At 54.8% G+C, this 12,214-nt stretch overlaps 1 protein-coding gene across 4 annotated transcripts in view; it reads left to right on the forward strand.

Annotated features, from left to right (window-relative positions):
* The window catches only part of PPCDC (phosphopantothenoylcysteine decarboxylase), a 27,528-nt gene that overhangs the window by 5,807 nt on the left and 9,507 nt on the right, over positions 1-12,214 (forward strand). The window contains exon 2 of one of the 4 annotated variants that reach the window (XM_004712042.2): positions 4,970-5,166. In XM_004712042.2, the coding sequence (XP_004712099.2) occupies positions 4,970-5,166 (197 nt within the window). Of the gene's footprint in view, positions 1-4,969; positions 5,167-11,206; positions 11,311-11,562; positions 11,636-11,682; positions 11,927-12,214 lie in introns of those variants that run through there. The other 3 variants (XM_045285777.1, XM_045285776.1, XM_045285775.1) reach the window with 3 other exon arrangements.

Genomic DNA, 12,214 nt, shown 5'->3' on the forward strand with positions numbered 1-12,214 from the left:
CCCCTGATAATTTATAAATCATTATTTTTTCATGTCTTATACGGAATGGTCCAGTTTCTAAGCCTTAAGAGCATACCTTATTTCTATCCCATCTCAAGAGTAGATTTGATGCATTGACTTCAAAGGGTGGCCCCAGAAGACAAAGCGAAGCTTTATAAATAAACTTGTAAAGACAGGAGGCAGGAGGTAGAAAGGGATGAGTCTGCGTTGCGTTTATAACGTGAACAGCTGAAGGGAAAAACAAAACAAAATCCCTTGGGATATTCAAGGACTCTGAGCAAAATACTAAAGAAGGGTTCAAAGAAGACAGTTCCCACCGTATTTGAGACCAGAGTTTCCTGAACTTTTGTGGCCTACCACCCCTTTTCAGAAAAATAAATAGTTTGTGCTCTAGCCCACAGTCCAGGGGCAAGTGTAGGTATCTGGGTCATTCGAGCACCTTCCAGGGTGGGGGTGGGGCATTGTCACCCACTTGGGGATACACCGGTAGATCAGAGTCACTGTACTGGAACTAAATTGGTCAATGTTCAACCATCTCAGGAGTTAGCATGTTATCGGGAACTGTGATGGTATTGAAAGGAAAAGTCCAAGCTACAGTGCAGGATCCAGAAATGGACCCAGGATACCAATGGAGATGTTTCAGCAAACCAACGTGATGTTATAAATGTTCCCTCATCTATTCTAAGAAATGTTAAAGATGGCTAGCTGGCCAGCTGACTGGAAGAAGTCTGTGCCCATTCCAAAGGAGTTACCAGGATGTAGAAATCATTGAACATTGCCATGAATAGCTAGGAGAAGGATGAAGCATTCCACTCCTGTACATCTTGACACTCTTGGGAACCCAGAGGAGCAGTTCTGCTCTGCCCTGTAGGGGCACTGAGTCAGAATCAACTTGACAGTGAGTTTGTGTTTGGTGTGGTATCATTAATATCACATGCAAGTAAAATTTTGCTGAAATGATTTAAACAATGATTGAGCAGACATTGACAGCTGTCAGAAACTCAAGCTAGGTTCAGGAGGGGCGGGGGTAGACAAAGGATATAATTTGCTGATATCTGGTGGAACTTGACTGGAAGCAGAGAATACCAGAAAGACGTTTACCTGTGTTTTATTGACTATGGAAAGGCATTCAATTATGTGGATCATAACAAATTATGGGTAGTATTGAGAAGTGTGGGAATTCTAGAATACTTGGTTGTGTTTATACAGAACCTCCTTGTAGACCAAGAGGCAGATGTCTGGACGCACAGGGGCATACTGTGCGGTGTAACATCTGGAAGAGGGTGCGTCCTCTCACCATATTGTTCAGTGTGTATGCCGAGCAAATGCTTGGAGAAGCTGGACGGTACGAAGACACAACACGACATCAGGATTGAAGAAAGACACATTAGCGGCCGGGGACATGCAGATGACACAACCCTGCTCTCGCTGAAAGCCAGGAGAATTTGAAGCACTCACAGTACTGGATCTCAACATAGAGCAGGAATCCCCACAACTGGGACAACAACCAGCATGATAAATGGAGGACAGTTTGAAGTTGTCAAGGATTTCACTTTCTCTTGGATCCACTATCAACACTTCTGGAAACAGCAGGCAGGAAATACAGTCAAGTATTGCATTGGGCAAAGCCATGCAAAAGGCCTCTTTAAAGCATTAAAAAACAGAGGTTACTCTGAGAACGAAGATGCGCTTCTCACCCAAGCCATGTTTTTTTGTTTTAAAACAGTTTTATTAGCACTTTATCCACAGGTCATACAATTCAATAATTCACTCATATCAAGAATAGTTGTAAAATTATCACCACATTCACTTCTTGAATGTATTCTTTTTCCTCATTGTACTCATTGTTAATTCATGTAATCATACATAATTTTTTCTAATTGTGGTAAAAATATACTATGAAACATTCTCCAATTCAGCAACTTCTACCTGTATAATTCAATGCCATTGATTATACTCTTCATGCGGTACCACCATTATTGATATCCTTTTCCAAACTATTCCACCACCACTGACATAAACTCAATGCCCCGTAAGCAACAACTCTTTCCCTTCACCCGCCGTGGTATTTTGAATGGCCTCATCTGCGTGGGACAGCTGGGCAGTGAACACCAGAGAGACGAGTTGCTGCGTTTGGATGATGGTCCCGGCAAAGAGTACTGAATGTACTATGGACTTCCAAAGCACAAACACACCTGTCTTGGAGACAAGTACAACCAGGACACACAGGACATCGTGCTTGGTAGGGTCAGTGAAGAGATGGAGTTACACAGTGGCTGCGACAGTGAGCTCGGACATGGCCTTGATTGTGAGGATGGCACAGAGCCGGACAGTTAGTTAGTCGTTCATTCTCCTGTCCATACAGAGGGTCACTATGAACTGGACCCAACTTGAGGGCACCGTACAACATTCCTTGAGTATCATGTCCAGCCCCCTCCTTTTTCTAGAAATGTAGGTAGGTTTTGGTTCTGAGCAAAACTTGCTCATTAAGTATGTATATCTTGGACTTTACTCCTTTCTGTGGGAGGCAATTGAAGTCACCAACATTAGTCAGCTGCCCCTTAGTCAACTGCTGCGTTTCAGTAACTTGCCCGCTAAGCATGAACGTCAGCTTGCTGTGGCAGAACTTCAGGGGGCTGCGGAGTAAGAGTCAGGTTTGCGGTGTGGGAGGCGTAGGGCAGGGCCCGGGTGTGAGACCTGACACTTTCCCTGAAGAACCAGGAATGTCCCTTCATCACCTACTGTGAGTCAGCATGCTGGCTCGTTCTGGAAAGAAGCTGGACGGCAGGTCTCCGGAGTTTGCCAGTTGCTTGGTTGCTCACCGAGAGGTTGGCAGTTCAAACCCACCAGCTGCTTCATGGGAGAAAGATGAGGCAGTGAGCTTCCATAAAAACTTACAGCCTTGGAAACCCTCTGAGGCAGTTCTACATCTTACAGGGTGGCCATGAATTGGAATTGACTGGAAGGCAGTGGGTTGGTTTTCAACAGCTCCCTAAATCCTGAGCTTAGCAGAAGCCCTGGTGGCATTGTGGCTACACAATGGGCTGCTAACCACAGTGTCAGCAGTTCAAAACCACCAGCTGTACTTCGGGTTAAAGACGAGGCTTTCTCCTGCCATAAAGTTACCGTCTGAGAAACTCCCAGGAGCACTTCTACCCGGTCGTTGACTTGATGGCGGTGAGAAGTCCTGAGGCTACATCAGCGCCTTACCTCTGGATAAACATGACCCTGCCGGAGGCCTGAAGCTGAGTAGAAGTTGAGATCTATGGCAAATGGAACCTTGGGGGTGGGGGCTTGTAGGGAACCTCCCTGTGCTGAGAAAGGTCTGGGAGGCTGGGCAGTTCTTCTAGGTAAGAAAGAGGAAGCTAACAGACCCAAATAGGATCCTTGGCTCCTGCAGGGGTGTGTGTTCTAAGCCTTGAAAAGGCAGAGAGGCCCCAGGAAGCCAAGGGCCTATGGAGTGTGGATGTGGCCTCTATGGGTGCCCAGCCAAGGTAGTAGCCATTGGGTGACTCGGCACTTCTTCCTGGGGGTGGGGTGGGGTGTCTTTGGTCTCTCCCTGCTGAGTCTGCCCTTTCTGAGTCCGTCTTCCAGGACTTGCTGCCTTGTTCAGAGCCCCGAAGAAGCCGCCTTTCAGGCACGCACTCGGAAGGTGTCTGCTGGACGGAGCTCCAGAGAGCACCTGGCTCTACCTTGGCAGTTTAACATGGAGGTCGCCCAGCAGATCAGGAGGACCTGCAGCCCCGAGCTGACTCCCAGGCCTGGCTTTTGTCCTGGGTCCAGCCCGGCCTCAGAGGCTGTAATTCCTGGTTCCCTGAGCAGCTGTTGAGAGCCGCCCCCCCTCCCCCGTGTGCCTGATGGCAGGCTGAGGGTCCGGAATTCACAATCTTGCACGGAGGGAGGCTGGTTGGCAGTGGCGAGGGGGAGGAGGAGAGGCGAGGGAACAAGTGCGAAAGGGGTCAGGGATCACGTCAGACAAGGTGCACCCCAGAGGGGGAGAGCCACCTGTCTCAGAAGTGGGACGCTTGTCTTCTCAACGCAGCTGGAGGCTGCCGCTGTGTCTTCCGCGATCCCTTCCCCGGCGCTGGACTTCACTGGTGGTTTGAGAAACAAAATCCAAACCCCTTGGAGTCCATTCTGAGTCAAAATCTATAGCACCGAGTAGAAGTGCCCCTTCGGGTTCCCGAGCCGGTGAACCTATGGGAGCAGACAGCCTCATCTCCCCCGCTGGAGGTTGCTGGGGGCTGAAGCTGCTGGCCTTGTGGTCTAACCCATGGGGTCAAGCGGGTGTCCAACTGATCCTCAAAGGAGCGGATGACTCAGCTTCTCTGTTGAAGCAGACTCTGACTCAGTGTGAAGGTGGTGCCTCTTGACAGAGCTGAGGAGCAGCTGGTGGTTTCTAACCGCCGACCTTGCAGTTCGAAGCCTTGTGCGTAATCACTAAATCACTAAGCTCAGGGAAAGGCTCACAACAGGTACCGCAGCTGGCTGCCCTGGAAGTGCCTGTCGGAGGAAGTGGGGGACAACTGCACAGCAAGTTTTGTTTTGAAGGATGAGGGAAAGTCTGATGAGAAAGGAAATCACTCTGAAAGGAGGTGCAGTCTTGCAAAGGCCTGGGAGGCAGGGCAAAGGGGGAGTGGCAGGAGGTAAGGTGGGAAAACGAGGTCAAGGCCAGAGAGAGAGAGAGAGTGTGTGTCTGGGGGTGGTGGCAGCGATGGCAGGAAGGGCTGCTGATAGTAAGGCAGTCTGGCTGGCTGACGAACCTGAGGGTAAAACAGACACTGGAAACACGTGTGAGGTGGAGCCAGTGCTAACAAGGGGTGTCCCAGGGAACTGAAGGGTCTCCCCTGTCCAGCGACAGAGCAGGCTGGACACCACTGCTGAATCAAAGTGCAGGCGTAAAAGGGATGCGGGTCACCCATTTTGGTCGAATGGGTGAATGAAGGGGTACCCCTTTTCTTACTTTTAGGTCCTAAATCTGGACAGAACCTGACCGACCAAGCTGGTTGCACACCCAGGACTGAGAGCCACATGGAGCTGCGGGCCCCCTGCCAGGCTGCTGCGCCGGCAGCGAGGAGGAAGTTCTGTGTTCTCGTGGGTGCCACTGGGAGCGTGGCGGCCTTGAAGCTGCCCCATCTAGTGTCTGCCCTGCTGGGCATTCCTGGGGTGAGTATCCTCCACAGACTAGACCCAGGGACCTCTAGGACCAGCGCGCGCCCCCCCCCCCCCCCCCCCGGGGTGGTCAGCTCACGTCTGGTGCACTGGGTGGGCTGGAGGACACTGGCCACAGACCAGGGTCAAGAGGGACCAGACGGCGAGGGCAGCATGGGAAGGGTGGCAGCCAAGGACACATTGGTGAGGGAGGGTTTGGATTTCTGCACACTGACCCGAGACTCCCAGGGGCCCTTTGTGGGAGGAGGGCTGGCTGGACAATGCAGCCGGTTGTTAGCACTGCCCTGCTGCCCCAGGCTCCCCGGTGGCCACCAGAAAGCTCTGTCCTTGTTAGGCACCATGGCGTTGGGAATGCCGAGTTCTAATGTGACACGGGCCACCACAGCAGCCCCTGCCCTTAGCATGCCCGCTGCTCCCGTCAGTGTCGTATACGGAGCTCCGGGGGAGAAGGCTCCAAACTGTGAGGAAACCGGGGGTGGGGGGTGGGGGTGTCGGTCCACTTCCTAATGTGGCACCAAGGCCCCGGGTTGATCTGGCTTGGCCCCCGCTCAGGTCCCTGTCCTGCACCCTGATGGCCTTTGTTCGGCCCAGACCCCTGCAGGCTGCACGGCCCTCTCTGCCACTCCCGTTTGGCTCCCCTTATTTTAAATCCTTCATTTGTAATAGACACACACACACAGACAAATCCTTCATTTGTAATAGACACACACACACACACACACACACACCACACCTCCGCCCCCAGGTGGCCTTTGACACTCCCTGCATCATTAAACACTGGGTTTTGTTGGATATAAGTCTCGATGTACACCCACAAAACATATAAGTCTTGATGTACACTCACAAAACCAAATGCACTGCCACTGGCTCGAGCAACCCTGTAGGTCAGGGCAGAGCTGCCCCGGAGCTTTGTGAGATGGTAACTCTCCACAGGAGTGGGAAGCCTCGTCTTTCTCCCTAACAGTGACCTACAGGACAGAATAAATTGGCTCCATTGAGTTTCCAGGGCTGTCAATCTCCATGGAAACTGACTGCCAGGTCTTCCAACTGCCAACCCAGTGCCTCACCCTCAGTGCTGCCAGGGCTCCTGATCCAGGCACCCCAAACTGACTGCCATTGAATTGATTCCGACTCAGTGACCCTGTAGGACAGAGGAGACGTGCCCTTATGGGTTTCCGGGACGGAGTAGGAGCCCCGTCGTTCACCTCAGAGGGGCTGGTACTAACTGCTGACCTTGCAGTTAGCAGCCTAAGGTTAGGCACCAGGGCAGACACCCGGGCTCCTGTCTTCCCTCCAAGCTTGGAGTTTGTCAGGGCCAAACACCAGCCCTGGCAGGGTGCTGTGCCCCGTGTCCAGCAGGCGGCGCTGCTCGCCCACTGATGTGTGCGTTGGGGGCATTCGGTGAAGACCAGTTGTTGTTTTGGTTTGTTTTCACCAACTTCCATCCAGAAAAGTCCTCACTCCCCCAGCTCCCCAGGCTAGAATGCCAACCAGGCCAGTAGCGGGCAGGGAGGCAGTTTTTGGGCCCCTCTGAGGGTGGGCACTGTGCTGCAGGGTAATGCCTGCAGACAGCGCAGGAGGCCTGCAAGGGGTGGCAACAGTGAAGCCTTGGCCTTCCCCCCTGGGGTGCCGGGCAGCCCTGGGCCCTGTAGTTCCCGTTCCCATAGCCTCAGAGCAAGTGAGTTTCCGGTCTGGCCTGGGGGTGGTGGGGGCAGGGAGCCCTATCCCAGGAAACAGATGGGCAGCCTCAGAACTGAGGGAAGTGACTGCTCCTCCACTTGCTTCCTCCTCCCCGCCACCCCCATGCAGCCAGCACGCATGTGGTCCGAGTAAAAGGTCCCTGGCGCGGGGAGGTGTGCCAGCCCACCCCCTGCTTTCTGCCTGTGCCTGCAGAAGGGACAGAGTGCATGCCTGGACCCAGCTCCACTCTCCCTGCTCTGGCTGTGGTTGAAGCCCAAAGCCTGGCAGCCAGAGGCACTTCATGGAGGGAGGGGCTGCCGCTAGCTTCTCGCTTCACTAGCCTCTAGCCTCCCTGAGCGGCCTTTCCCATTCTAAGGCTGGGCTATTCCTGCCTCCCAGCCTCTCCTCTGGTCTGGCTCCAGGAGAGGATGGGCTGGATGAATCTGTTGGACTTCATATGCTAGCAGCTAGGAGCAGAGCTTAGTACAGACGAAGCACTCAGCCAGGTCTGCATCCTGCGCTCTCCCCCCACCCAGCCCCCCTCGCCTCCTCGGGCCCTCCATGGGGAGTGGGGTTGTTGGCAAGACGGCTCTGTGGGAAGAGCCCCAGGAACCATCTTCACATGTGGAGTGGTCCAGCTCCCTCCCTGTCACCCGCTGCTTCCCTAGAGAGCCTGGCTCTCTAGGGTCCAGGCAGGCCCTGGCTTGCCGGAGGTTGGTGGCCTGAAGCCCTTGAAGCCACTCCTCCACACTCCCCGATGGCTCCCCTTTCCATGGGCCCCCTTTAAGGGGTCACCTGCCAGAGCAGTCATTCTCAGCTCCTTGACTGCTCCCTTAGGCCTATCTAGATTTGACTGACAAACTAGCAGCTGGGAGTGGGCGGAGGAGGCCAGGCAGTTCTGCCTGCTGGCTCCCAGCTGGACCTGATTCACCGATGTCCAGACGCCCCTGGGGAGCCAAGACCTCTGGAATACATTACCGGAGCAGGGAGCCGGTGAAGGGGGCATAGAGAGAGGTGGGAGTAGCTTCAGGGCCTACACTCCAGCAATAGAGGAGGGACCATCAGCAAACAGGGCTCACCTGTGATGTGGAGTCGGGGGAGCGGCCAGCAGGGAGCAGCCTCCCCTGAACAGAGACACTGAGCTCCAGGACTTAGACACTGGGCACCTGGGCAGGCCGTTCCTTCTGACGCTCGCTCGTTGTTCTCTGTCACTGCAACGAAAGGGGTAGGACTCCTCTCACCCTTATCCAGGGGCTCTTTGACAGCGGGAGATTCTAGATGGGGTGAGGGTCAGGGGATAGGTTCTGGTGTCAGGGGAGCTTGGGGTATTTTTTTGCAGTTGTACAATTGTGAGGGAACTGAGTGGCTGTCACGTCTGAGCCATAAACATTTGCTGCCCCTTTGCCCGGTGCCCTTTCTGACTCGGGCAAAGAAGAGAGCCCCTGGCTTTGCCAGGACCGAGCGCCCGGATGGACGGGGTGCTCTGGAACAGGAGAACGGCTCTCCTGCAGGAGGCTGGCAGGCCTTGGGCTTGAGGAGGAGGAGTTTCTAGGATGCCCATCAGGACATCCAGGGTTGTCAGGGACCAGGGCAGGGTGCTTCAGCGCGTGAATGATAGCCACCCGGAGCTGGGTCAGAAAGGGAGGCTTTGGCTTCTGTTTGCACCCTTCTGTTGGGTGTTTGTGGCCCTGCCCTGTAGCTGTGAGTCATCCCTGGTGGTTCCTTGGTAGAGAGACATGGGCTCACTTCCTGCTCAGACACCTCACCCGCAGCCATAGCCTGTCACCTGTCCACCCGAGGAAGCTTGAGTGTTGCTCGGACCGCACAGGTTCCAGCGGAGCTTCCAGACTAAGATGGACTAGGGAAAACGCCCGGCCCTCTGCTTTCAAACATCAGCTGACGGAAGAACAATGCTGTGGTCACGACGCTCCAGTCCTGTGGTGCTGGGCTCCGGGCAGCACCACTACACCGGCCACCTCTCCAGAGACTTCCGCCCTGGCTTTCCGCAGGTCCCTGGGCCTTCCTTTTGGGTGGGAGGCAATGGCCTGCTTCTAGTGTGTGCGGTTCCTCGAAGGGCTCCCTGAGGAAGAAAGAGATGAGGAGCTGAGCTGGGCTGAGCATCTCCTCTCCCGCCCCCCCCCCCCCCCCCCCCCCCCCCCCCCCCCCCGGGGGGGCGGGCCACCTGTCTGCTCTGAGGCCCGCTGTGGAACCTGGACTGTGTGGAACCGACAGGACATGGAGGTATCTTTTAGTAGGCCCCTTCCTCCCGGGCCTCGTGGCTCCTCTACAGAGCGACACTGGGGAAGAGCGGTCCCTGCCCACCCAGAACCGCATTCCTGGCTGGCGTCTCTGCGGACTGCCTCTCTGGCCCCTGCCTGGAGAACGGTGTTGAGCTGAGGAAGCCTGGCACCCCCCCAGCCTCAGAGCAGGAGCTCAGGGGGTTCCTGAGAGCGCCCAGCCAGGCTGCTGTCCACCAGGGTCACCGGTGGACGCTCAGGACCAGGAGCTCGTCTGAGCGTTGGTCCTGTGTCTGCCAAGTGCTCCCACCGGTGCTCTGAAAGGGGCAGTGCAGGCCTTCCCCAGATTCCGTCTACAGCCCCTCCCCTGCCTCGCCAGCAGCCTGTTTCCAGGAGGGGGTGGTGGAGCTGATGCCTCTTCCGCAGAGAAAAGGAAACCTGAGGGGTGGGGGCTGTGAGGAAGACATCTTCGTATAATGGGGGCAGCTCATCTGAGGAGCCGGCCAGTCTCAGCCCCATTGCTCTGGAGCTACAGGGTACAAACTGCTCCTAGGGGCCCGGCCAGAGCTGCCAATCGCTCTGCTCCGGGGTCCTGCAGTGTGGGAGGCCCAGTTTTCAGGCAAACCAGCTTTTCTCTGGACTCCAAGACCAAAAAGCCAAACCCACTGTCCTCAGTGAGTTCCACGCCGTGACCCCGCAGGGCGAGGGGTTTCTGTTAGTCTCCTGGAGCAGACGGCTGCAGCTTGCTCCTGTGAGTGAATTTGAACCACTCAACCACTGTACCACCAGGCCCCTCAGAGGGGTCCTGCCCTCCAGGAGCTTCCTGCCCTGCCCGAGCTCCTGGGCATTTGCTGTACCAGGGTCCCCATGGTGAGTGGGTGCAAGGACCCTGGGCTCCCAGGACCTCTGAATAAAAACCTGAGAGAACAAAGGGCCCATGAATCAGGTCCAGAAACACTAGCCCGGGGCTCAGGGACACCCCAAGGAGAGGAGGTGTGTGGTCAGGGGAGGGACATCGGCCAGGCCTGCCCTTCACCTCACTCTGGGACCCGCAGTTCTTAACCTTTCTAACGCCACAACCCTTTCATACAGTTCCTTATATTGTGGTGACCCCAACCATAAAATGACTTTGTTTGCTACTTCACCACTGTAATTTTGCTACTGTTATGAATCGGGTGACCCCTGTGAAAGGGTCGTTTGACTCCCAAAGGGGTCCAGTCCCACAGGTTGTGAACCGCTGCTGTGGGTGAAGGCATTAACCCTTATAGGACCCTGAGCCACGTGCCTCTGTGACCTAGTGAGAAGCTGAAAGCAGGACCACCCAGGGTTTGGGAAGAGATGAGGGTGATCTCAGACCCAGTCGACAAGGGGGGAGGCCTGCTGGGGTCCCGGGACCCAGCAGGAGGGAGGCAGGGAGGCGGAGGAAGAAGGGTAAGCGGATCTGGTGTGAAGCATGGTTGGCGATAGAGGAGGAGCCCCTGAACGAGGGCAGTGCGCACTCCGGCCGTGTCGGGTGCTGGTGTGAGGCAGGGTCTTCTGTCTTGAGTACTGGCAGGGGCTTGGGAGCGAGATCTCTGGGAAATAACTTTGCAGATTCCAGGAGGGAGAAGGGATAACATGGGATGTCCTGACAGAGGAGAATGCCTGAGGAGGCTACGCAATGCACAGACAGGGAAGAAAAGGGGCCCCAGAGGAAAAGAGGGCGTAGCGTGTGCCGAGAAGCCTCAAGGTCACACGCAAGGAGCAAGGCCACCCGAGTGAGCTGAAGCTGGTGGCCACCCTCAAGGTGGCTAAGAGGCGGTGGCGCCCCTTTGGAAAAACAGCAGCCCCACTGCCTGGCGCTGGAGGCTGGCGGTCTGTTAGCAGGGGATGGAGGGGGGCACTCCTGTTCCCGTCTTCTCCCGGGAGTGTGAAAACGTTGGACAAACAGCTTGAACTTAACTTGAACGCTGCTCAGGGAGCGCTCCTCCTGACCTGGGCTGGTTCTGTCCTGGGGTGCTGAGGTCATAGAGCTAAGGTTGGTGGCATTCCAGGAAGTGTCCGACACAGCAGGGGGGCCAGGCACTGGAGAGAGCTAAATGTCACCTGATTATTGAAGAGGAGGAGGAGGCGGGCTCCATAAACTCCCCCAGACCGGGCATGCGAGCAAGTGCTCAGAAAACAGTTGTCGCTGAGATGCGACGGGGCTCACACTCCTGGACCAAAATGTGTGAGAATTTAGGTAAGGACTTTATGATCGGAGGACATCCCTGGGGACCAGATGAAGATGTCACTCTGTGAAGGACCTGTTTGGAAAGGGCTCCTTCTCCCCTCAGCCCCAGGCTTGCGAAAGGCCTCGACCTTGTTCTGTGTATGGTTTGGATGAAGGTCGGGCCTGTGGATGATGGTGCCCGCTGAGAAGCGGCTAGCAGGAATAAGCGGGGTGGGGATTGGGGCTCTCTGGCCAACTCTGCTGGAATTCACCAGGAAAGGAGGAATTGCATTTGGCACCAGGGCCATAACTGCTCTGACGCAGTCTGGGGCTTGTGGAGCCGCTATTTATAATGGTAATGTCCTGGAGTTCTCGATTTGTTCCTTGATGGTTTGCTTTTATTTTAAAATAGCTTTAGGTTCTTGTTTCTTGTCTGCTTTCCGTTAGCGTGATAGATTATGTATTGTTAAGTTTCCTCCTCCCTACTTTATCTGTGACATTCTGTTTTTCTGTTTGTGTGTTTAAACTCCTGTTCTTGCTGGAGAACTGTCCCCAGATACTGATGACCCTGGGCGCAGTGGACTCTGTCTGAGGGGTCAGGCCTATCCACGGAGGGCTTCCCTGCCAGATGCTAGATGATGAGATGGTTTGTAATTTTTTTTTTTAAAGTATGACCCTTTCTTCCTCTCTTCTTTATTCTGGTGGCATAGTGGTTACCCGTTGAGCTGCTAACTGAAAGGCCAGTAGTTCAAAACCACCAGCCACTCTGCGGGAGAAAGATGAGGCTTTCTACTCCTGTGGAGTGACAGTCTCAGAAACTCACAGGGGTTGTTCTATGCTGCCCTATAGGGTCGCTATCAATCAGAATCCACTCGATGGCAGTGAGTTTTATCTTTACTCTTGGGAATTTCTGTTTTGTTTTTTATTTCTGCTT

The sequence above is a fragment of the Echinops telfairi genome, unplaced genomic scaffold (genome assembly GCF_000313985.2).
Source record: "Echinops telfairi isolate 266 unplaced genomic scaffold, ASM31398v2 ScPeMD7_7475;HRSCAF=8513, whole genome shotgun sequence".
NCBI classification, from domain to species: Eukaryota; Metazoa; Chordata; class Mammalia; order Afrosoricida; family Tenrecidae; genus Echinops; species Echinops telfairi.